The following is a 23,066-nucleotide window of genomic DNA, read 5'->3' on the forward strand; positions in this document are numbered from 1 at the left end:
AAAATCTTATACATTTAAAACATAAAACATTAACTTTATTGTCTTACAATAACTAATAATAAAAAATATTAAGGTTTACAATGATTAAATTCTACGTAAAAATAGTCATCATCCATCACTAATAACACTGTATAATGATCGGGCCATCGAGCCAATTTTAAATGACCCAAGTGATGGCTCGGATCCAATCTAAAATAATGATCGGGTCTATTTTTAAAATTTTTAGTCAATTCTAAACCTGAAAAAATAACACCAAATTAGTTCATAAAGTATTGGGGCCGTGCACCACCCTAGTGTGGGAAAAAAGAAAGAGGGGAGGGTGAAAAGGGCAGAAGAGTAATTTAGGTTGTTAACGGATAGGGCGTAGTAATAAAAGACAGGTGGAGAGGAGAGGCATGTGTGGAATGCAAATGGCATCCATTTCCATTTGGAGTTGCAGTTGCAGTTACAATGGATGGAGGTGTAGCGTCGATGATGGAGGTGCGAGACAGGTGGCAGTGACGGTTTCAGCTTCAGGATCTTATTCTCATCAACAGATTACGAGAAGGTCCATGGCGGTTCTGATTTCATCCTTGCCTTTCATGACTTCCGTTTTGCTCTCCGATTCGCCAGCACTTGCCAGGGAGAGGCGCAACAAGAAGAACATCCCTCTTGACCAATACATTACTACTCGTTAGTGCTTACCTCACTGCAATTCACATTCCTTTTCAATTTGCTAGTTAGAATGAATTAAAATAGTTATTTTGTGATTCTGATTGCGATCGTGATTCAGAGGATGGATTGAAATACTATGATTTGGTGGAAGGGAAAGGTCCAGTGGCTGAAAAGGGATCAACCGTTCAGGTTAGTTAGTTAGTTAGTTAGTTAACTGTTGGAATGTGTCATCAGCATGGTTTCTCTATTTCATTATTGTTGATTGGTGGCATATAGTAATTCTTTTTATTTACTGTTCATTGTTTATACTAGTTGTGATCGACAGGTACATTTTGATTGCTTATATCGCGGAATTACCGCGGTATCAAGCCGAGAATCTAAACTTCTTGCTGGAAATCGTATCATTGCTCAGGTAATGTATGTTCTAATCTCAGCTAATTGTTATGTGTTGTTCAGTTTTAGTGCTGATGCAAGGTTGCTTTTGCTTGATGGTATTGAAAGCCATACGAATTTAAGGTGGGAGCTCCACCAGGGAAGGAAAGGAAGCGGGAATTTGTAGACAACCCGAACGGTCTATTCTCTGCACAAGCAGCACCAAAACCTCCACCGGCTATGTACACTATTGTTGAAGGAATGCGTGTTGGTGGAAAGGTGATTCATTTCTTATGCCAGTACAAACTTGGTTTGGTCCCTCAAATTTGATGCACACACTCAATTTTGTCTCTCAAATTTCAGTTAACCCAATTTAGTCCTCCGGATTTTACCCCGTGTATAAGATTAGTCCTGCGACATGGTAGCGAGTCAATTTCGTTTCAGCATGACACCTCTCCATATAACATTCCATTCATAGCGTTGTGGCGGAAATACACTGAGAAACCAACTTTATACACAGTCAAATTTGAAAGACCAAATAAGGTCAAATGAGATTTGAGGACCAAATTAAGTCTTTACTCTTCAATTATATTGTTAATAGTGTCTCTAATATTTTACAGAGATTGCTTCATCTATCTAATACTGTTAATTGATGCATTGCATTCAGCGAACTGTGATTGTTCCTGCAGAGAGTGGGTATGGTCAAAGGGGAATGAATGAGATTCCGGTAAAAACCCTACCCGCTCTTCTTTATGTACCAATGTATGTTATAGTTGGTGAATTAAGCACATGGCTAAAACATTGTTGTTCATGATGTTGCTTGCAGCCTGGAGCTACATTTGAATTAAATGTTGAGCTTTTGCAAATTGTAGATACCTGAAGACCAACAACTTTTTCGTTTAGTACTTCTCATGCCTATTCCTTCTCAGTTATTACCTTATTTCTTGGAATAGGGACGAGAAACCCTATGTCCATTTTTATTGTGAGATTGATGTACTTCTCTTTAGCTTTGCCTGCAATTTTAACGTGAACTTATTTTTAGTAACACTTTCACATGCTGCTGCAAAATTATTCCTTATTTGTGGAAGGTATATAATAATATAATGGCATAAAAACCAAAACAAACTAACATGATCATCTGTGTTGGACTGGGTAGTTTTTGGCATTTAACTAACTACAGATACTAACTTTTATTAACCAAAACCTGCTCAGTCCTCACTCCTCATGGCTCAAATAACTTTTATTTGGCAGGTTTAGACAAACCCCAAAGTGCTTTTTTTATTAACCAAAAAATAGAAAGCACATTCCACATTCCACAATTCAACAGGTTTGTGTTGTTTGTTTCCGGTTCCACTCTCAATTGCACTTTGCTAATGCCATTTGCATACTGCTATGTCTTTGAATTTAGTACACACTATACTTTCTTGAATTATTATAGTAGATTGTATGTTATGCATCTCAATTTGTTGGAAGGGTAGAGATGGTGGAGAAATAAAATTTATGGTCTCTTGTACTGCAAGTAAGCATTGTGGATCATATTTTAACTATGATTTTGAGTTGCCTGGTGTCAACTGTCAACAATCCACATTACTAACTGTACATAGTTATTGGAAGAAGAGTAATTTCTCAAGTTTATTAATGATACCAATGGAAGTTATGGGACCAAGTGGCTGATGTCTTCTGTTGTGTTGTGTGTCTAGGAAAGAAAAGAACGGTTTTTTTTTCCGCTTTACTTGTCTTTTTTCTTAATGGTGCACTATATGTTAGAACTCTTGTTTCAGGTTCTTTTTGTGCAGATTAGGGAGAATTATAATTGGACCTTCAAGCAAACTTAAAAGGTAGATGAAGTGTGAGATTTGACTTGTAAGAAGAGAAAAGCATAGCGCTTTTCTACATATTTGTTGTATCCGTCATTTTTATGAAGCGCTATTTGCGTGATACTTTGTTAGAAATCATTTGATATCAAATTATCAAGCATTTGGAGCTGTAATTGATATACTTCCGCAATACTTTATCTTATCCAACAAATAGGAATCATTATAATTATAATAGGAATTAGATTAGTAGATTTCAATATAGTTTAAAAATGCAATAGTAGTTCAAATTTTCAATGAACTAAGTTACGTAGTAATGTATTCATTTTTAAAAATTTTCTATTTATATAGACTTATTTGCTTATCATTTTAAGTTGGTCAAATTATTGTGGTCGCTGCTAATGAGATAATTGTTAGAATAGTCTTTGTAAAAAATGTTAAACTGAGAAATGAACATGTATTATGTAAAGTATTTTAATTAAAAAAATCTGAACGAATGAATGTGATTTTTGTTCAAATAATTTGATCAGCTTATGTCCCTAATTAAAAAAATAGTCAAACTGTTTTTATTGGTGAGAAAATATTGCTGCGAGTATGGCCCTAATTTAATGATGGAGTCATTGGTTTCAAAATTGTCGTTCTAAATTCTTTCTTACATTGTTTTCTTATTTTAAATCCCTTTCTTAAAAATTGGCTCTAACCTCTACACCAGCAACTATTAAATGATATCCTAAGTTCTGATATAAAATAGTGATGAATGCTGAATTTTCGTACACAAAGATAAGAGTCTCATTGACAAAATTTTTGCAGAGAGAAACTTCATAACGGACACCCTTGAATCAACACTAAAACATGAAACTCCGAGAATCCATGAGGACATGGTGTCTTATCCTTACTTCTGGTGTGCCTACCACTTCACTTTCATGTAGGACTGACAATACTAATCTTATTCGAGTGCATGCAATTTGATCCGGTCTATTTGATTAGGGTTGACAATCCAATCCGCAACGGGTTAGATTGAGAGTAGAGCAGATTGAGCTGCTAATACCCTTAGTGTGAATTTAGGTTTAATGCTACCTTATTTACTCGCATCCATAATACATTATAGTATATAAATTAATATATATGCATAATGAAATTGATGTAGTTCAAATTCATATCCTCCCTCTTTTGTAATTTTAGGATGGATTTTGTTATTTTTAATTTTAATATCAACTTAATTTTGTATTTTATTTTTTATTAGTATGTTTATGAACTATAAAATGATTAAATATTGTGTTTAAATCGATTTATTATGGATAGTGTTACCTGTTATTATATGTATTCAAGTGGTAGCTATTTGTTAGACTTTTGTTCTTGCTTTATCTGATAATCTAGTTGACGAAAAGTGAAAAGATCTTTGAAAAATTATTGATCAGCAACTTATCTCCTCAACGAGAGATGGTTAGAGAAAAAAAAAAAGATAAATAACATTATTAAATTAATTGAAACTCAAAATTACATAATTATAATAATTAAAATTTGCTTACATGCATGTTTTAGAGTTTTTTGATGACTTAAAAGAAAATAAACAAAAACTAAGAACGAAAAAAAAAAAAGAAACTGTTTAAGAAAGGCGGTCTCGCTGAATACTATTCTCAAATTCTTTCCAAGGCAACGGAAGCTCCACTTGGGGGGAAAGGGTCCTCATTGCGGTCTTTGCCATGATATTTGCTACTGTATTTGCATCTCTCAAGATCAACCGAAGATCACGCCATTTCCAAGACATGATATCTCGAATTTTTAACACCAAAGGATCAATAAACCCAGAACAATCTTGTAAATTATTGACAATAGTAAAAGCCTCCACACAATCTGTCTCACATATAATGTCTCTTTGTCCCGAGTCCCATGCTAAAGAAAGCTTCTCCAAATAGCAAACAACTCTCCTTGCAAAATGCTACGACTCTCAATTGTTCTCAGACAGCCTCGTTGCCACCTTCCCTTTCAATCTCTGCTAACACAAGCAAAACCAACTCGAGCACCACTGCCAGGATAGCTAGCATCACAATTAATCTTAAAAGTACCCACTGAAGGGGGAATCCAAGAACCACTAATGGTTGAAAGGATAGACAGTCGTTGCAACTCAAAAATATTTCGGAGCTCTTTTTCCAAAGACAAAGTCATACTAATCACTTTGTCTGCATGTTTTAGAGTTAAAACCCTACGACTCGTAACGATTTATATAAAAAAAATTGCACACGCATATAAGCAAAACTTAATTGTTATAATTATATAATTTTGAGCCCCAATTAATTTAATAATATAATTTGTCCCAAAAAAATTCTTCAAGTTTATTTTCTTCCAATTGATAAATGTTCACCTTTTAGTTTTAATTTACTTTATGCACCTCTTCCAGAAAAAATTAATATTTCTTTTGCAAAAGAAATCCTTTAAATCTAAGCCGTAAATAAGTTTTTAAATTATATATTATTTTTAAGAAATTTAAATATTCTTAAAATATCAATATCATAATAATTCTAATTTAATATATTATAATTGTTTATAAAATTTATTGCTAAAATTACTAAAACATCCATATTCCAAGAATACTGTATACTTAAAGTTCTTCCTAAACTAAACAAAGTTACTAGCTCTCGTGTGTGAATGCAAAAGACTCTGGCTCTTCATAAACATCAATGTGGAGACCGTGAAAGGTCAATCATTCCTATCTTGTCGACAAAGAAAAATTGGTAAAGCATAAAGGAGGAGGAAAAGGAGCCTATTTATTTATTTATTTTATTTATCTATTTCTTTTCTCTAGCATCAAGTTTCTGCTGTACACTCCAAATCTCCAATTCCTTGGTTTGGTTTCGATTAAAAGCAGAAAACCCTAATCCTAAACGTCGTGGTAGCAGAGAGATCAATGTTCGCTGGCGAGGACGCCCGAGCGGCTCGCCTGGCCATGGTGGCGCCGCCGCAGCCGCAGATGTTGAACCCGGCGACATCGTCGGTGATTTCCGGCGAGATATCGCCGACGACGGCAGGGAGAGAGGAGAGGGTTCCGGCACAGCCGCAGTGGAGCCAGCAGGAGACGAGAGAGTTCATAGCGATACGCGCGGAGCTTGAGAGGGACTTCACTGCATCGAAGCGGAACAAGACGCTTTGGGAGGTTGTGAGCTCCAAGATGAGGGAGAGAGGCTTCAGGAGGAGCCCCGAACAGTGCAAATGCAAGTGGAAGAACCTCGTTAATCGCTATAAGGTGTGACTCTATCTCATCGATTTGTGTTTGCATTTTTTTATTGGATTTCATTTCATTGTTTTACTCGAATTTTCACTTATATGTTTTCGACCTACTTGAGCAAGCTTAGATTTTAGGGTTAGAAATCTGGGGCCTTCTGATATATATGTTTCTGTTGGTTACATCGTGGATATTCTTTGTGCTTCTTGTGTGCGTTTTTAAGATGCACTTATTGCTCTGAGTTTATGTATGTTAAAGCTAGTTTTTTTTACGAAATTTCATACAATGAATCCTAAATGTTCCCCTAATGGATTAGTATTTTGTTAGTTATTTATGACCTGATTTTGCAAACAGGAGCGATGATATCTCCACCAGCCTTGTGTGGCATTGGCATTTTTTTTCCCATAGAGAAGAATTAAGGAACTGCGGAATATTATGTTATGGTTATTTTGGGAAAATGAGTGTGAAATTTGGAATACCGAATTGCATAGTGCTTCATATTTATGAACCTTTATATACAGAAGTAATTTGGTTTAGAGTGTGCTTGGTGGAGTTTATAAATAGGAGGAAGAGGAACAACCAGCGCTACTATAAACCTTTATATGCCGAAGTAATTGGTTAAGAGTGTTCTTTGTGGAGTTTAAAAATTAGAGGACGGGAAGAATAATAATCAGCAAGTAATGCATTTAGATGTATTTTATCTGTCTCTCTCTCTCTCTAGTAAATTTTGCCACACATTTAATTGTTATATGCTACTTTAAAGATGGAATTGTTGGTCTCTAGTGTGCTGTATGCTCTCTTTACCTGTCAAAATGATGTGTATTGTTGGATGTGCAAGAAAATTGTGTCACTGAAAATGCAGAAGAAAGGCCATATCTTTAAGCTGGGAGCGTTCATTTCCTTTATTGCATGTAATCATCTATTGATATTGTGCAGGGAAAAGAGACATCTGATCCAGAGCATAGTAGGCAATGTCCATTTTTCGAAGAATTGCATGCAGTATTTACTGAAAGAGCACGAAATATGCAACGACTGCTTCTTGAATCTGAGGCTCGTTCAGCTCAAACAAAGAAAGGGGTGAAAAGGTCAAGTGGAGAACGGTCCTCGGAAGAGTACTCTGAAGATGACGAGGAGGTAGAAGATGACAGTGAAGAGGAGAAGCCTTCTAGAAGCAATGCTCGTAAAAGGAAAGTTGACAAAACTGATAAGTCTTCAAAGGCAAACAATCCATCAAATACTTTCAGTAACACAATGGAGAAACTTGAAAGGGAGAGATTAATGATTGAACAGACATGGAGGGAGCGGGAAGAACAGAGGAGAATGAGGGAAGAGAGCCGGGCAGAGAGGAGGGATGCTTTGTTGACAACTCTTTTGAACAAACTCATACATGAATCTAACTAAATGTGGTAACTGACTTGAACAGTTAGTTTCAGTTAATTATTTGATGCTTTCATTAATTATATGTTTAGCCAAGGTTAAGCCAACTTTGATAGTGGCTTTTGGTTACAATAGAGAATCTTGGAAAGGAAAAATTGAATGGGTATAGCGGATATATTGAATATTATAGGAGTATATGAACTGAAAATTGATACAAACAGATTGTGTATGGACTATGGACAGTTGCTGTAACTAAGTCAAGGTGCGGATTATAGCTGTTTGTATGATTTTTGGTATATTCATTAATTAAGAAAAGAAAAAAGGAAAGAAATCTTCTTGCTTCGTTGTATGAAATGAAATCTGTGTTTGCGAATAAATTTCGTCATCAGTGATCATGATAAGACAGGTTCTTCTTGGTTTGACCTCTTCTATTTTCACATCATGATACAACCGATTTGAAGAGCGAGTATAATAGTGTTCAGCAGAGATGATTTTAGATTGTAACCTATATTTAATGGCCGTGGATAGTATCTGTTTCTAAAATCTGTAACCAGCTGAAACGAATAACAAAATTTGTTGAAAAAACTTCTAACAAAATTTGTTGTAAAAACTCCTGACCTCACAGTGAAGCACAAACGATACGATTGGCATTAATGGAAGAACAGATAATAGGTTAAAAAATAAATAATTCTCTAGTACCCAAAAATTAAGAACCTTAGTCATTAGATTACTTTCGTATGATAGATGAGAATACCAACAAAAGTTGACCTGTAATTCCCCGGTTCATATCTGGTTTCGCAAGAGAAGAGAAGAGAATGAGAAATGGACAAATTCTAAGTATGATTTTGAGTTTGTGCAAAGGGATGTTACTTAATGCAACGTTGCAGAGCGGCTTCAGTTAGCCTGCACTGGTACAAGCTGATAATATTCTCGTCTCCATTAGAATCAGTTTTGAACACCCTTAGCTTTATGATCTTACAACAAAGCATATTAACAAAAATGTAATTAAAACAGGTTGCAATTTGGCTTAGGTGCAGGAATTACATTTAAATCACGGAGGCACACAGAGCAACATTCATTTTTCTTTCTTTGGAACTTCCATACTAATTTTGTTTAGAAGAAATCATTAGCTTGACTCGGGAGGTTTCTCCTTTGGGTGTTTGGAGCCATAATGATCAACAAGCTGGTTTTGATTTGCAAGCTGAGTCTGAAAAAACAAAATGAAACAACATCATCAATAATCCTAATACAGACACTACATAGTTCTAATGACACATTTAGGGGTGCAAAAGATACCACAAAAGCATCCAGAGTTAACAGACCACCACTGTCAAACACTTTTTCTTTGCTGCTTACCACTCTCAAACACTAAACATATATGATTTACTTAAAACCCAACAGAAAGACAATGAATAATTCACTGTATAAGACATCTAGTACTTGCAATTACCAGCCAATTTTAGCTAGACAGCAACCTATCTTCTTAAATATGAGTAATTTTTAATTTAGAAAGGAACGTTAAGCCAGATGTCGTAACTGTATGCTCATAAGAATTAAAAGTTGTTCTAATAACTGGATATGGCGACTAATCTGAACCTAGCAAATTGCTAAATGTTAGTGATTCTCTTAGCCACTTGTATAGTTCTCAGGCTAAACGCCATATTGCTGTTGCAGCTGTGCCTATCTCCCCATACATAAACTTGTAGACTCATTGAGAATACATACATGATTTGAACGACAGATATATACATGACATACAATGCAAACCACATATTATTAGCATTTCAACAACATGAATTCATACAGAAATATTAATCGGCTTTTGTTTCCCTGTATTTCAGCACTATATGATCTTTATCGTATAATAATGATATTTGAATTTTGGCTAGTTGTTAGCTCAAGTAAATGTGTCATTTAAAGCATAGAACACAAAGGCTTAGTCTCTTCTGATTTATTGCTAACTTCCACTCTTAGAAGTTTGCACATCATAACCCCTGCTTGAAGACTATGCATAGCTTACATACATACTTTCATTCATATCAAAACAACACCACCACCACCAAAGCCTTATCCCATTAGGAGGGGATCGCTTATCTCATTAATATCAATACAGCTTGTAAGTTGTAATTTATTCTTCTGTGGAGATGCTTCCGTTTTAAAAAATAAGTATAGGAATCAACCCCTGAAACTTCCTCACTCTATCAATATTTTGTTTTGCTTTTTCAATAAATAGTTACCCATACAAAAGCAAATTGGATAGCAAACACAAAAAATCCATTTCAAAACTAACTCTTTAAATTTAAGGCTACATATAATGTAACATTTCACCAACATATCAACAAATAAAGGCATATATGACTATCATAAATCATAATAAGTGAGCGAAACTGCGAAAGATAAGTATATAAAGACAAAATACTTGCACAGATTGTTTTGACATCCACATTAACAGTTACCCAGTAAAATGCCTTGTAATAAACATTATTGCCACCCTTTTGCTTTCTCTTATAAAACACACTTGCATTCTCATTCCATGCATTTCAATATTTTTGAGCACTCATTAGCTAAATTATACCATGAACCATGAATTGGAAGCTGCCAACAATAACAAAGCCAACATTCGAAGGAAGACAGACAGAAGGGAAAGGCTTGAAGAGTAAAAACGATTCGCTTCCACTTTACCCACCAAGCCATCCTCTTCCCTTTCGTCCCTTCCAAAATCCAATCTCCCAAACACACCCTTAAGGCTACTACTTGGATGAGATTATCAACCTAATTAATAATATTTGAAACAAATTTCATGCAGTTAATAAGGCCTTCCCATATTTACGATCTCTCCGTATGAATGACCTAAGAACCAATTACTAATAGAATCAAACAGAACGCTATCGTAAAAATCAAACATAATAGAGCAAAAGACGGATCTGATTATCGATGCCATAACCGAAAAGCTCAATTAGAAAGAGAATAAAACGAGGAATAAAAGAGAAGTTAAAGAAGAGAAAGGGAAATTGAGAAGACCTTGCAGATGGGGCAAACGACTTTGAGGCCAACGGCTCTGGCCTCAAGCTGAGAACCCTTAGCCTTCTGATTCTTCTCGGCGTTACGCTTCTGTGCTTCGATCTTCTGCTTCCCTCGCGTCATCGATGGGATTGTGAGTAGTGTGACGTGTGAAGTGTGGCGATAAAATGATGATCGAGAAGAACGAAAGGAAGAAAGGCGAGGACCAACGCAGAAATACGAAGAAGAATGGTAGAGACGCTACGTGGGACCCTCTCTTTCTTGTCTTCCGACTTTCTGTGGGGCCCACCCTCGTGGCTACCACCATTCATGAATTTTGCATGTCACATTGTAAAAAAATAAATAAATGCCGAGACTCATTCTTGAGAATTTTCAGGTTAAAAATTATTTTTGTCCCACAATTTAATTCTTATATTGATTTAAAGAAAGACTAATTTATTTTTAGAATGTATTTTTTGAAAATTTAATTGTTTTATTATAAAATTTATTAGAGATTTATTTGTTTAATAAATACATACAAAATTAATTCAAAATAATTTAGGGATCAATTTGTCCGATAAAAATAATTCTCAAATATTTTTAGAGAATAAAAATTTGTTAGAACTAAAGTGTTTAATATAAAATTTTTGAGAATTAAAATGGTGTTTACTCAAACTAATAATAATAATAATAATAATAATAATAATAATAATAATAATAATAATAATAAAGCTAAAATAATGGTATAGTCTTCAATATTTTGAATAAATATTTAATTTTGTCTTTTTTCATTTTTATAAAAGATAAGACGATTTCTGTTAAAAAAAGGATATTTTGGCATAATCTTTTTATTTTGGAATAATACGATTTTTTTATTAAAAAATTTATTAAATAGTAACAAAATTTATTTTTGTGGGAGTAAAACTCCACGAACTATTAATAAATTTATTTTTAAAAAATTATTTCACTGACAGTGGTTAAATGAAAAAAGACCGTTGCTAAAAAGAATATTGTAAGAAAAAAATAATTACAGTACGAATACTTTTTAAAGAAAAAAATAACATTAATGTTGATAATATTGATATTGATAATAATAATGACAGTAAATAAGATAATAATAATAATAAAATATGATTTCACAATAAAAATAATAGATATAAAAGATAACGACAATGATAAAAAAAAATGATGAACTAGTGGTATCAGTGGTCATAGTCAGTCTTGTGAGGGTTTAAAAATATAAATAAAATCCCACAAAAATAATTCCTGTTACTATTTAAGTGTCCATATTTTTAGATAAAAATTGCATTGTCCTTTATAAAAATGAATAAGAATAAAATTAGGTCTTTACTCCTAATAATTTAGATGAGTCTTAATTCTTTTTCTAAAATTTGAAAAAATGAGATTTTATTTAAAGAATAAAAATAAGATAAAATAAAAATATTTTGAGATAAACATAAGACATAGTAAATATTAAGAATAAAATTAGCACTTAATTCAAATATTAAAAATTTAAACAATAATTATATTTATATGTGTGCATATACTAAAAATTAGTTACTAAATCAGTCATTAATTATATCTATATCACTATATGTGTATATTATATAATATATTTTGTATTTCAATATATATCCTATATTAACAACTTTGACAATTAATTTAATGTATACATAGAATAATTGATATAAATAATACAAGAAATTAGTTATCACGTAATTTAAAAACACATATTATTAGTAAAAAAATTTATATTTTTAATTTTAATAAATGTATAATACGTAAAAAATTTGAACTCTACATATTTTGTTATAATTTTTTAATTAATAATTTTAATATGTGCTCAAAGAATATATTAACTAAATCTATAATATAAATATATATTTTTTACTATGATAAATTTTGGGTTATAAGTTATAACATTAATATGATTTTAATTAACTTCTTTAACATACAGGTTTTGTTTTATAAACGTATAATCAAACATAAATGAACATAAATTCACAATCTTAAATTCGTAACTACATTTAAAGTAACGTCTATTGTAAAGATAAGAAAAAAATCAAACCAATACTTCATCAAATTAAACGGTGATTGCAATAATGATTATGTTAATAACATTTCTGATGACAGCCCATAATATATAAATGCTCAATTAGCTTTAACTCAAGTATATTAAAAGTAAAGAATCTTTTTTTTGGTTGCCCACCGTATCCTCCAAATCCACAGGTCAAGAACTAATTTGTCGCAGATCGGAATTCCATTTAAGGGTTTGTGGCTGGCGAACGGATTGTCATAAAATTGATAAAGAAAAAATGGGCTTTTGTTTTTATCTCCTAGCTTCAATTTGTATGTACATTATTTTCCAAGCATTTCTGAGTATCATTCGAAACAAAAGACTTCCACCAAGCCCTCCAACCATACCTTTCTTCGGTAACATTTTTTGGCTTCTCAAATCATCAAGGAACTTTGCTGATCTTGAACCTGTTCTTCGTTCCTTGCGTTCCAAGTATGGTGACCTTGTCACCATTTACATTGGTTCAAAACCTTCCATTTTCATAACATCCCATGAAGCTGCTCATCGAGCACTTGTTAAATCCGGCAATGTCTTTGCAAGTCGTCCCATGGCTCTTGAAACCATTCAAATCTTCTTCCCAAACCAATATAGTGTTACCACTTCCCCTTATGGTCCAATTTGGAGAATGTTGCGCCAGAATTTCATGCAAGTGGTTCAACCTTCTCGCTTGAAATCATACTCTATTTGTCGTAAGTGTGCACTAAGTGAATTCAAGAAACATGTTTTAAATGATATTAAAGTTGGTAACAAAATGGTGCCAATTCAGGACTATATTAACTATACAATAGATGTTCTGCTATCGTATATGTGTTTTGGAGAGAGATTTGATGAGGAAACCATCAAGAATATTCAAAGAGTGCAATACAATGTCATTCATAATTTCATTAGGTTTAATGTTCTGAATTTTGTACCAATGTTGAACAAGATTGTGTTTAGAGGACTATGGAATGAAGTCATGGAAATTCGTCACAATAGAACATGCATGTTGCTCCCAATCATAAAAGCACGCCATGAGAAAATCAAAGCCAATAAGGTTGGTGGTGAATCATTACAGTTTGAGGCTTATGTTGATACTCTCTTTGATATGAAAATCCCAGAATGTGGGAACATGTTAACTGATGAAGAGTTGGTGAGTTTGTGCTCTGAGTTTATACTTGGCGGCACCGACACAACGGCTACAACATGGTTATGGGCAATGGCCAACATAATCAAGTGCCAAGACATACAAGAGAAGTTGTTTGATGAGATTAAGAAAGTTGTCAAGTCTGAGGAAGATATTGAAGAGGAACATCTTAAAAGGATGCCTTATTTAGAGGCTGTGGTGTTAGAGACATTGAGAAGACATCCACCAGGTCATTTTATATTGCCGAGGGCAGTGATAGAAGACACTATTATGGATGGTTATGTGATACCCAAAGATGCAATTGTTAATTTTCTTGTTGCTGAAATAGGGTGGGATCCAAATGTGTGGGAAGATCCAATGGAGTTTAAGCCTGAAAGGTTTTTGAGGTATGGTAAAGGAGAGGATAAATTTGACATAAAAGGGTTTAGAGAGATTAAGATGATGCCTTTTGGTGCTGGGAGAAGAATTTGTCCTGCCATTGATATGGCAATACTTCACCTTAAGTACTTTGTGGCAAATTTGGTAAGGGATTTTAAATGGACACTTGAAGATGGGTGTGAAGTTGACATGAGTGAAAAACAGACATTTACTGTTGTGATGAAGAACCCATTGAGACCATGTGTGTCTCTAAGATTCGCTTAATCTATGTATATTTTCCAATTCTGATCTCATCAAAATCATACGGAGAAACATAAAAGGTTTTCTTTTCTCCTACCTAATTTTGTTGGGTTATTTGTAAATAATACTACGTTCACGAATGTATAAATCTAAACAATTCAATATGAATATTTGTGCATAAATATTATTATTAGTTTAAAGTAATATTTAATTATTAATAATTTATACATATATTTACATAAATGAATCAATGACCATTTGTATGTTTTCCCAAGATGAGTCCTCATACTTTCCTGAGATAAAAACACTGACATATATATATCTACATTATATCGAAACTAAATTTGTACTCACGCAAGATGTTATGTGACAAAAGTACTCTATGTCACTACGTGACACTCTAACCCACTAAAAACAGGATATTTTTATCACACATAAGTCATATTACGTGAATACAAGTTTAGTTTGGTTTAGTGTAAATACATATATCAGCGTTTTCATCTTTCATACGTACAAATAGTCATTTATTCTTACATAAATTTATACACATAAAATATATAATTTATACCATGAATTTACTATCATTTATATACATAAATCAAGATATCTTATATTTATATTTACTAAAATCTGCCGATCCTAAAACCGTATATTTTTTTTTTGTTATGAAAGTAGAAGTGGTGATATACCTTATCATTATAATTTTTGGTGTTTTTCAAAATCGTGAAAAGTACACAAATTGGACGGGCCGATTTCTGTATCTCTACAAATCGGACGGTCCGATTTATGTACTTCTAATAAATTGGACGGTTCGATTTATGCTTCTCTAATTAAACGATTCCACATTTGAAGATAACACCCCAACAATCTACATTTTAAAAAAATACCACTACCACTCCAATATTAAAAGGAAAAGTATATGGAACCAACTAATAATTAGCCAAGAATGGAACAACATAATTAATTATAATTAGTTTTATTAATTTATAATTTAATTTGTTTTATAATTATTGTTGACCACATTCAAAACATGAGAAAAGATACGCTAGTGTTAGGAGAGAATCACGGAACAGATGCTTTGATTAGTCATTAGTTGGTTCTATATAATTAATTATGTTTTATTAATGGAAACATAGAAATCATATCCAAAACCATCCAATTTACAAAAAAAAGAAACATTCGTGTGTCTATCATTAGTAACATCTGGTTAAAGTTATCGGTGCCTCTGATTTACCAATTGGCTGATTCTTGGCTTATATAGAGTTGGTTCCTAGCATTGTTGATATTAAAAATAAAAAGTTCTCCTAAAAACTTCCTTTAAAATAAGTTAAATAACTCTCTTTCAAATTTCAATATAAAAAATAATATAAAATTTTATCATTTCGGTCATAATATTTTCTTAAATATCTTATTTCTGATATAGATGGAGAGTGAAGGCGTCGGTGGCACGTGCGATGTGTTCGTGTCCTATCATGCTGAACAGCCTTGCTTTTCCCATTTGATTCCGAAGCATCAATTCTCTTCCTCTCTCTCTCTCTCTCACTCTCACTCTCTCACACACTCTCATCCTCGAATCCACACAAATCTTCGAGAGTGGAAGTGTGTTGACGTTTCTTTAGTTTGTTGCAATTCCTTTCCACGGCTCTCCTTGCATCTCAGATCGAAATTGAGGTGAGAGCGAGTGTGTCAGTGGTTCGTGCTGTGTTTGCATTTTCGAGCTGCGTCTTTGATTTTCAAACAAAAATGCCAGTCCTCACCGCCGATTCTAGTGCAATTAAGGCGGCAACTGTTCTTGATTTGTTGCTTGTGCTTTTGAAATGCTCGATTTTCTGCTTACTGTGTACTTAATGCATATGAAGCTCTTCTAGTTTATTTAAACTTTTGCATTTTTGCTTTCAATTTTGATTTGCCGTGGAATTTTCTGAAAGCTATTTGACCTTCTTTGGACTTCGATGTTACAGCTTAGGACTCCTAAAATTGTCTCTACTCCGAGCTTTGATATCATGTTCTTAGTTCTATTTCTATTTCCTTTTTATGGAATTGTTACAAGGAATTAGCGGTTGTGATCCTCATATTTGAGAGCATGTTCAATCTTTCAGTAGGAATTACTCGATAGTCGATTTGGTTATGCTTTTGTGGTAGGAAAAGCTGGTGGTTCAATGGTTTTGGTAAACTAAGAACTTAGATGGCTAAATTAGATTAGTATTTTCTGTTTCTGACTTCGTTCTACTGCCAAAATGAAATTATCTGCTTGTATGCTGTATTTTTCTTCGATGAATTTGTGTGATCCTGTAATTTACTAATTTGAGGTTATTTGTTGCAGGCAATGTCTGTGCTCTTCTGCATTGGTTATGTCCATATCAACTAGCTAATAACTACATGGTGGAGATAGGCATTTTGGATACTGCTGTCTCAGATGACTTTTAGTTGCTCTATTATGCATGAACAGCATTGCTATGGGCATTTGTCTGATGAAACGGCAATGGCCATGGCTTCTTTGTGTTCTGCTGCTACACCTTATGATGAAAAAATACGAAGCAATCAGTCCTGATGGTATTTTATATTATATGGATGTATCTCCTTTCTTATCTCCATGATTTGTTACTTTAGTTGAGATAGAAGTCTAATTCAGTGCTTCTGATATGATCACGTTTCACATATCAAAATTGGGCTGCTATATTAGGAACATCTTTGTTTATAGCACACGTTTGTTTGTGTACCCTTCAGTTTATCTTAAAATATTGTTTAAATTAGACTAATGCAGTAATCTTACTTGCATATGTATTCTCTTATCTAGGTGAGGTTCTTAACAACTTCAGGCTATCAGTTGCTAGCTCAGATGGCGTCCTCTTACAATGGAGACCCGAGGATCCTGATCCATGTAAATGGAATGGAGTGAAGTGCGATCCCAAGACCAAAAGAGTTACACATCTGTAAGTTGCTGTAATTCTTGACATTGGTGTGGTCTTGTCTTGCACTTGCTATGGGGAAACACGTTTTTAGATAGGAATCTTTCCATGTATCATCTTGGTTTAATTGACGGGTTTAATCTATCACACCAAGTTTTAGGCAGTAAATTGCCATGTTGGTTGTGTATTACTGGTACACCAAACCAGACTTCTCAAGCATCATGGGAACTTCTTCAGTTTGGCTGAGATGTTTGTACTCTAGTTTTGGTTAGATTGTAATTTCTGTAAAGTGGACATGCTGAATTGCCTAATTCTTTCAGGCAATGTTATGTTTATATTATCCCAAAACACTTGGTCTTTTTAGTTCTCACTGCTTGTATAGTTCCCCCCTTTTTTCTCTTTTTCTTTGATGGGTTCTGTATTGGAGACTTCTCAATTTAGAAACTAACATTATGTTATCCATAAATCATGGAGTCTCTGGCAATTTTGTCTGAGATATTTCTATATCTGACTTTGCTCTTGTTGGTGAAATTCTAGGATTCTATCTCGCCATAAGTTGAGTGGGTCTATATCTCCTGACCTTGGGAAGCTAGAGCATTTAAGGGTTCTGTATGTATTTTCAATTAACTTTTGATTGTACCCTTTCCCCTATATTATTGCTTTATCGCTTATGCAATGATGATGTGTCTTGTAGCGCTCTTCACAGCAACAACTTCTATGGCACAATTCCATCAGAATTGGGAAACTGCACTGAATTGCAGGGAATGTATGTATTTACTTTGGTTAACTTCCCAATTTATTTTACAATTTCCATGTTTTTTCTTTTCTATATTTACCTTTGGAGCTATCTCTTTCTCTTAGCTGGTGTTGGTATTAGGGTAATGCCATTTAGCAAAGTAACATCATCCTTGTTGATAGTTTTATTTGCTTATTTTATAATATTAAATTATTAATACATCAGTGGCATTGTGATGTGGAGAAAAAATGGATGGACCGTGGTGTAGTTTTCATTACTTGTATATGTATTTGTGGCTTTGTGCATGCTTGCGCATGATAGTGATGGAGAATATAGCATCTTATATTCTTTCTTTGTGTTGACTTTATAGCATAGCATTCTGCATTTAGTATCTCATTAACTTCACTTCTAGAATCTAGATAGAAAATTTCTCAACTGTACTATTTGATATTGTTTTCTATGTTGGGTTTTGTGAAAAATCTGATTGTTCTGTGCTGGTAATAACTGTCAATTCGGTGTTACAGCTTTTTACAGGGTAATTACCTTAGTGGAGTGATTCCAAGTGAAATAGGAAATCTCTCACAGCTCCAAAATTTGTGAGTTGTCTTCTAGTTTATGCTTCTCTCTATTTGTATTTCATTATTTGGGATCAAGGTCTATGGACAATAATTATTTAGGATTTGAGATACATCATGCATGAATAGTTGGTTACTGAGTATCTTTGTGCATGAACATTTGTTTGCTATTTTTGAGATGAGTGTGCAACACTTGAGTTCTGATATTATAGAGATCATATTGACTAACACATCCCCCCTATTCTACAGGGACATATCAAGCAACTCGCTTAGTGGGAATATCCCAGCATCACTTGGGAGGTTGTATAATCTCAAATATTTGTATGTAAATTTCTTTTCTAATATGGTTTTCCTTCTTTTGATGGGCTGCAGAGGGGAGCGGGGTCAATTTTAGTTTCTTCATTTTTTTAAAACTCACTTATTTTCTCCCTAAAAAACTGAATATTTTTGCTGTTTCATGTCTTGTACTCTGAAGTAATGTATCTACCAATTTTCTGGTTGGGCCAATACCTGCTGACGGTGTCCTTGCCAATTTTACTGGAAGCTCGTAAGTGCAGCTTTTTCTGTTCTAAAATGTTCTGTAGGCTAAGTGCAGTATTATCACCATTGTCCATTGGCATAAGTTTTATAACTAATTTGTGTAATAATGTTTACATCTTATTGTTTCTGATTTTGGTAAGATATGGTTTACATGTGAAAGGCATGTAATGCATAGAAGTTACTTTATATATGAGAAGTAAGATTTTGATGAAGAAAATATCATTATTTGACTTGGATCATGAATATCTAGTTTCAAGTTGTCTTCTTTATTATGGTCAACAAATAAAAAGCTTTGTTCCACTAGGTGAGGCCAGCTACATGGATCATTGTTCACTCTGTCATGAATCATGTCTTAACCCGTTTACGAGTAATATCTTCTGGCCAGCTCATTAAGAGTCTTCTTTGTAGTCAGTTCCTGTTAATATACATGGACATAACTTAATGTTGAACATGACTATTCATTAATTATTAGCATTGTCTGGTCTTATGATAATTTTAATTAATATATTATTATGTCACGCTGGGTGATATTTTTATAGCAATATTAGTTTATTATATAAATGTGTTCAATGATAATTTGTTTCTACTTAGATTAGACTGTTTCAACATAGTAGTCTATATAGAAGGAATTAAACTTGCCATTATTAACACATATCTTTTTGCAGCTTTGTTGGAAATCGTGGTTTGTGTGGGGTTCAACTCAATTCAACATGTAAAGCTGATGGTTCGCCTGGGACAAATATTCAATCTAATTCTTCAGGTAAAGCCGCATGCTTTTGAATCACATGCTTAATCCTTCATTCTGTTCAGAGCCAAGCTGTAATTCTTTTTTATTTGTTCAGTAGATGAATGAATGAACACATTGGAAAGGAAGCATATATGAAAGGAAAAAAAAAGGATGATAATAAAACCATAAAAGGCTAAGTTTTAAGATTTTGTTATTAGCTTATTGAATTATACTATTGGAAGAATTTCAAGTGTACCAGGTATACTGGTGTTCCAATAATTTTAATCGTTGATCTCAATTATAAAAATTATATATATTATATATTAAGTAAAATCAACGGTTAAGATTACTGGAACACCGGTGTTCCAGGTACATTTGAAAACTTTCCTATACTATTATCTTCACTGTGGATGTGAGAGCTGTCAAATTGATTTTTGTACAACCTGACTTTGCTTGACTTCATGCTTTTTGGGTGGTGAGTAACTTGGAATGTTGGGCCATGTTTTTGTTTGGATATTAAGTGAGCTAGGAAGAGAAGACAAGGGGCATTCTGATTGATGTTTCAAGTGGCAACCAAAGCTATGAGAATTAACTCCCCTGCTGTATTATAAAAACAATCAATTGAATTTGCAGCAGTACTTAACATGTGTGTTAACTTAAAATGGTGGACTCAATCGTTCACCATAACTACACGATTGTGTTAAGTGTTTCAAGTTTTCATTTAAATTTGGATCTTGTGATTTGATAAAAAAGATTTTAATTCCAGTGTTTGAAGAACAAAGTAGGGTCAGATATCCATATAAAATTTTCAACTGAAAATCGAAAGTGTAGGGACTGTTTGGTTTGAGATTAACATTTTTTATTTATGTTTTCAGTGTTTTCTGTTTTCAAGGATTCATAAAGGGGAAAAAATAGTAAAAATAATATCTGCTTTCTGTTCACTTTTTCCCCTCACAATACTAAACACAGGAAATATTGAAAATGAGAACACAAACCAAACAGACCCGTAGAATTTAGAAACCTAGATCTAGAAGTAAAAAATTCTCATTCACCCGAACAGGAAATTTCCTAAAAGAATCTAAGAGCATCCTAACTAGTATACACAATAATTGCACACCGATCCCTTAAAAGAAAATAATTGCACACCAATCCATGATAAAATTATAAATGTTAACTAGTTATTTCTTTGTTTTCATAGAAATAAATATAATAAGAGCACTATCCCCAAGATCTGTTTACCTTTTTCTTTTTATATTTCTTAAAAATACAAGAAAACCAAAAGATCTATTTATCTGCTTTTTGACATTATGACCGTGCTGATTGGACATACTTAGTTTTTCTATTTATGGTGGCAGTTTTTATACAGTCATTTGGATCACAGTTTTAGAATTTTGACTTTTATTTACCATTTTGTTTCTCTTTTAGACCAAAATCAAAATGGAAAGAAGAAATATTCTGGCAGGCTGCTCATCAGTGCATCAGCAACTGTGGGTGCACTACTTTTGGTGGCACTTATGTGCTTCTGGGGTTGTTTTCTTTATAAGAAATTTGGTAAAACTGACAAAATAAGTCTTGCAATGGATGTTAGTGGAGGTTTGCTTCTTTTCTTTCTATATCTTGGATATCTACCTATCCGAGCCTGCTTTTGTACTTTATGCATTGGAAAATCCTTGAAAAATTATCTCCAAATAATGTCAGGTGCATCAATTGTCATGTTCCATGGTGACCTACCGTATTCTTCGAAAGACATTATTAAGAAACTTGAAACTTTAAATGAGGAACACATAATAGGGATAGGGGGGTTTGGAACTGTTTACAAGCTTGCAATGGATGATGGGAATGTATTTGCCTTGAAAAGAATAGTAAAGTTGAATGAGGGCTTTGACCGGTTTTTTGAGAGGGAGCTTGAAATTCTTGGTAGCATCAAACACCGTCATCTAGTGAACTTACGTGGATATTGCAATTCACCTACATCAAAGTTGTTAATATATGACTACCTACCTGGTGGTAGTCTTGACGAAGCTCTTCATGGTAAGATCTCCCTGTTTAATACATTATTTTCATATCATATAATGCATCATCTTAAGGTGGTCATATAGTAAATATGATACAAATGCTTACATGTGGTAATCATCATTTGATTCTTTAACCAACCTAATCGTGAAACAAGGGGCAGTTAATATTTGTATCTGCTTGTGATAGGACATTATTGTTAAATAGGCGTTTTGAATTCATTATGTGCTGTTTGATATGGATTCGAGTATTCCATCTGCTAGCTGTCTGTTACAAAACTGTTGAAATAACACCTTGCCTACTCTCTTTGCTACTCATTGTTCCTATTCCTCAAAGTTGTTTGATCTCTTCCAACAGTTTGGGGAGGAGTTAACGATAGAGAAATTATTTTGGTTCAGAAGACTTATTTTCTATAAATCTCTCTCTCTCTCTCTCTCTCTCTCTCTCTGCTGCTTCTTGAAGGTCTCCAGTCTTGTTCAATACAATATTATGAATTTTCCTTTTTAAATTATGTGTTTGCATTGTATATTTGCTTAAATGGATTGGGGAGAGTGATGTTTGCGATGCATTGCACAGAAAGATCCGAGCAACTTGACTGGGATTCACGCTTGAATATAATTATGGGAGCTGCAAAAGGGCTTGCCTACTTGCATCATGATTGTTCACCTAGGATCATACATCGAGACATAAAATCAAGTAACATTTTGCTTGATGGAAATTTGGATGCCCGAGTCTCTGATTTTGGACTAGCCAAACTTTTGGAGGATGAAGAATCCCACATCACCACGATTGTTGCTGGAACGTTTGGTTATCTAGCTCCTGGTAAGCAATTTAGAACGATTGCTTTTGGCTTAGATAGATACTTGGCTTAAGCATGAATGATGATATTTGGCATTTGAGCTGTTTCTTGTGGCATCTGTAACATTAGCTACTAGGCGGTCTAGCATTGCATGCATGTCTGCGTCTCTCTTGTTTCTAAATGTTTGTGAACTGTGAAGATAGTTAGCAACACATAAAACATCAACTTACAAAAAAAGTGTCTTCCTATAATAAGTGGTGGTGAACTTGATTTGTCATAGTTGATAATTCTTAATTGTTAGATTATTAATGTTGCACATTGTAAGCCACTGTTACTTAATGGCAGAGTATATGCAAAGTGGTAGAGCAACTGAGAAGACTGATGTCTATAGTTTTGGTGTGTTGACACTTGAAGTGCTAAGTGGAAAGCGGCCGACAGACGCTTCATTCATTGAAAAGGGTCTCAATATTGTTGGCTGGGTATGCAAATATGCATGCTTCTAAATGGTTTAC

General features: G+C 33.7%; 4 protein-coding genes across 6 annotated transcripts in view; all 4 read left to right on the forward strand.

Moving 5' to 3' along the window:
- Window positions 1–391: 391 nt before the first annotated feature.
- LOC107487088 (peptidyl-prolyl cis-trans isomerase FKBP18, chloroplastic) lies at window positions 392–2,097 on the forward strand. The gene is made up of 6 exons (XM_016107674.3): window positions 392–672; window positions 773–843; window positions 980–1,066; window positions 1,156–1,305; window positions 1,694–1,753; window positions 1,853–2,097. Exons 1-6 carry the CDS (start codon window positions 396–398, stop codon window positions 1,904–1,906), a joined length of 699 nt encoding a protein of 232 aa, XP_015963160.1. The 5' UTR covers window positions 392–395; the 3' UTR covers window positions 1,907–2,097.
- A 3,382-nt stretch (window positions 2,098–5,479) lies between these two features.
- On the forward strand, window positions 5,480–7,775 carry LOC107486987 (trihelix transcription factor GT-3b). The gene is made up of 3 exons (XM_016107571.3): window positions 5,480–5,572; window positions 5,738–6,081; window positions 6,997–7,775. Exons 2-3 carry the CDS (start codon window positions 5,746–5,748, stop codon window positions 7,459–7,461), a joined length of 801 nt encoding a protein of 266 aa, XP_015963057.1. The 5' UTR covers window positions 5,480–5,572; window positions 5,738–5,745; the 3' UTR covers window positions 7,462–7,775.
- A 4,977-nt stretch (window positions 7,776–12,752) lies between these two features.
- Window positions 12,753–14,279, forward strand: LOC107486986 (cytochrome P450 89A2-like). Its single transcript, XM_016107570.1, has one exon. The coding sequence runs from the start codon at window positions 12,753–12,755 to the stop codon at window positions 14,277–14,279; it is 1,527 nt and encodes a 508-aa protein (XP_015963056.1).
- A 1,435-nt stretch (window positions 14,280–15,714) lies between these two features.
- Window positions 15,715–23,066, forward strand: part of LOC107487087 (LRR receptor-like serine/threonine-protein kinase FEI 2) — an 8,783-nt gene continuing 1,431 nt past the window's right edge. Inside the window, exons 1-13 of one of the 3 annotated variants that reach the window (XM_016107670.3) lie at window positions 15,715–15,926; window positions 16,579–16,808; window positions 17,053–17,188; window positions 17,702–17,773; window positions 17,859–17,930; window positions 18,425–18,496; window positions 18,725–18,796; window positions 18,951–19,022; window positions 19,681–19,775; window positions 21,168–21,335; window positions 21,441–21,773; window positions 22,332–22,577; window positions 22,900–23,033. In XM_016107670.3, coding sequence (XP_015963156.1) covers window positions 16,697–16,808; window positions 17,053–17,188; window positions 17,702–17,773; window positions 17,859–17,930; window positions 18,425–18,496; window positions 18,725–18,796; window positions 18,951–19,022; window positions 19,681–19,775; window positions 21,168–21,335; window positions 21,441–21,773; window positions 22,332–22,577; window positions 22,900–23,033 — 1,584 coding nt within the window. In that variant the 5' untranslated portion in view covers window positions 15,715–15,926; window positions 16,579–16,696. The remainder of the gene's footprint in view (window positions 15,927–16,578; window positions 16,809–17,052; window positions 17,189–17,701; window positions 17,774–17,858; window positions 17,931–18,424; window positions 18,497–18,724; window positions 18,797–18,950; window positions 19,023–19,680; window positions 19,776–21,167; window positions 21,336–21,440; window positions 21,774–22,331; window positions 22,578–22,899; window positions 23,034–23,066) is intronic. The other 2 variants (XM_016107671.3, XM_016107672.3) reach the window with 2 other exon arrangements.

The sequence above is a fragment of the Arachis duranensis genome, chromosome 5 (genome assembly GCF_000817695.3).
Source record: "Arachis duranensis cultivar V14167 chromosome 5, aradu.V14167.gnm2.J7QH, whole genome shotgun sequence".
NCBI classification, from domain to species: Eukaryota; Viridiplantae; Streptophyta; class Magnoliopsida; order Fabales; family Fabaceae; genus Arachis; species Arachis duranensis.

Bases quoted from the DNA above. Each gene is read 5' to 3' on its own strand.
- LOC107487088 (XM_016107674.3), top strand. From the start codon at position 396: ATGTGTGGAATGCAAATGGCATCCATTTCCATTTGGAGTTGCAGTTGC. The intron at 844-979 runs GTTAGTTAGTTA...TGTGATCGACAG, and splicing joins AAAAGGGATCAACCGTTCAG to GTACATTTTGATTGCTTATA. The intron at 1,067-1,155 runs GTAATGTATGTT...TGGTATTGAAAG, and splicing joins GAAATCGTATCATTGCTCAG to CCATACGAATTTAAGGTGGG.
- LOC107486987 (XM_016107571.3), top strand. From the start codon at position 5,746: ATGTTCGCTGGCGAGGACGCCCGAGCGGCTCGCCTGGCCATGGTGGCG. The intron at 6,082-6,996 runs GTGTGACTCTAT...GATATTGTGCAG, and splicing joins ACCTCGTTAATCGCTATAAG to GGAAAAGAGACATCTGATCC.
- LOC107486986 (XM_016107570.1), top strand. From the start codon at position 12,753: ATGGGCTTTTGTTTTTATCTCCTAGCTTCAATTTGTATGTACATTATT.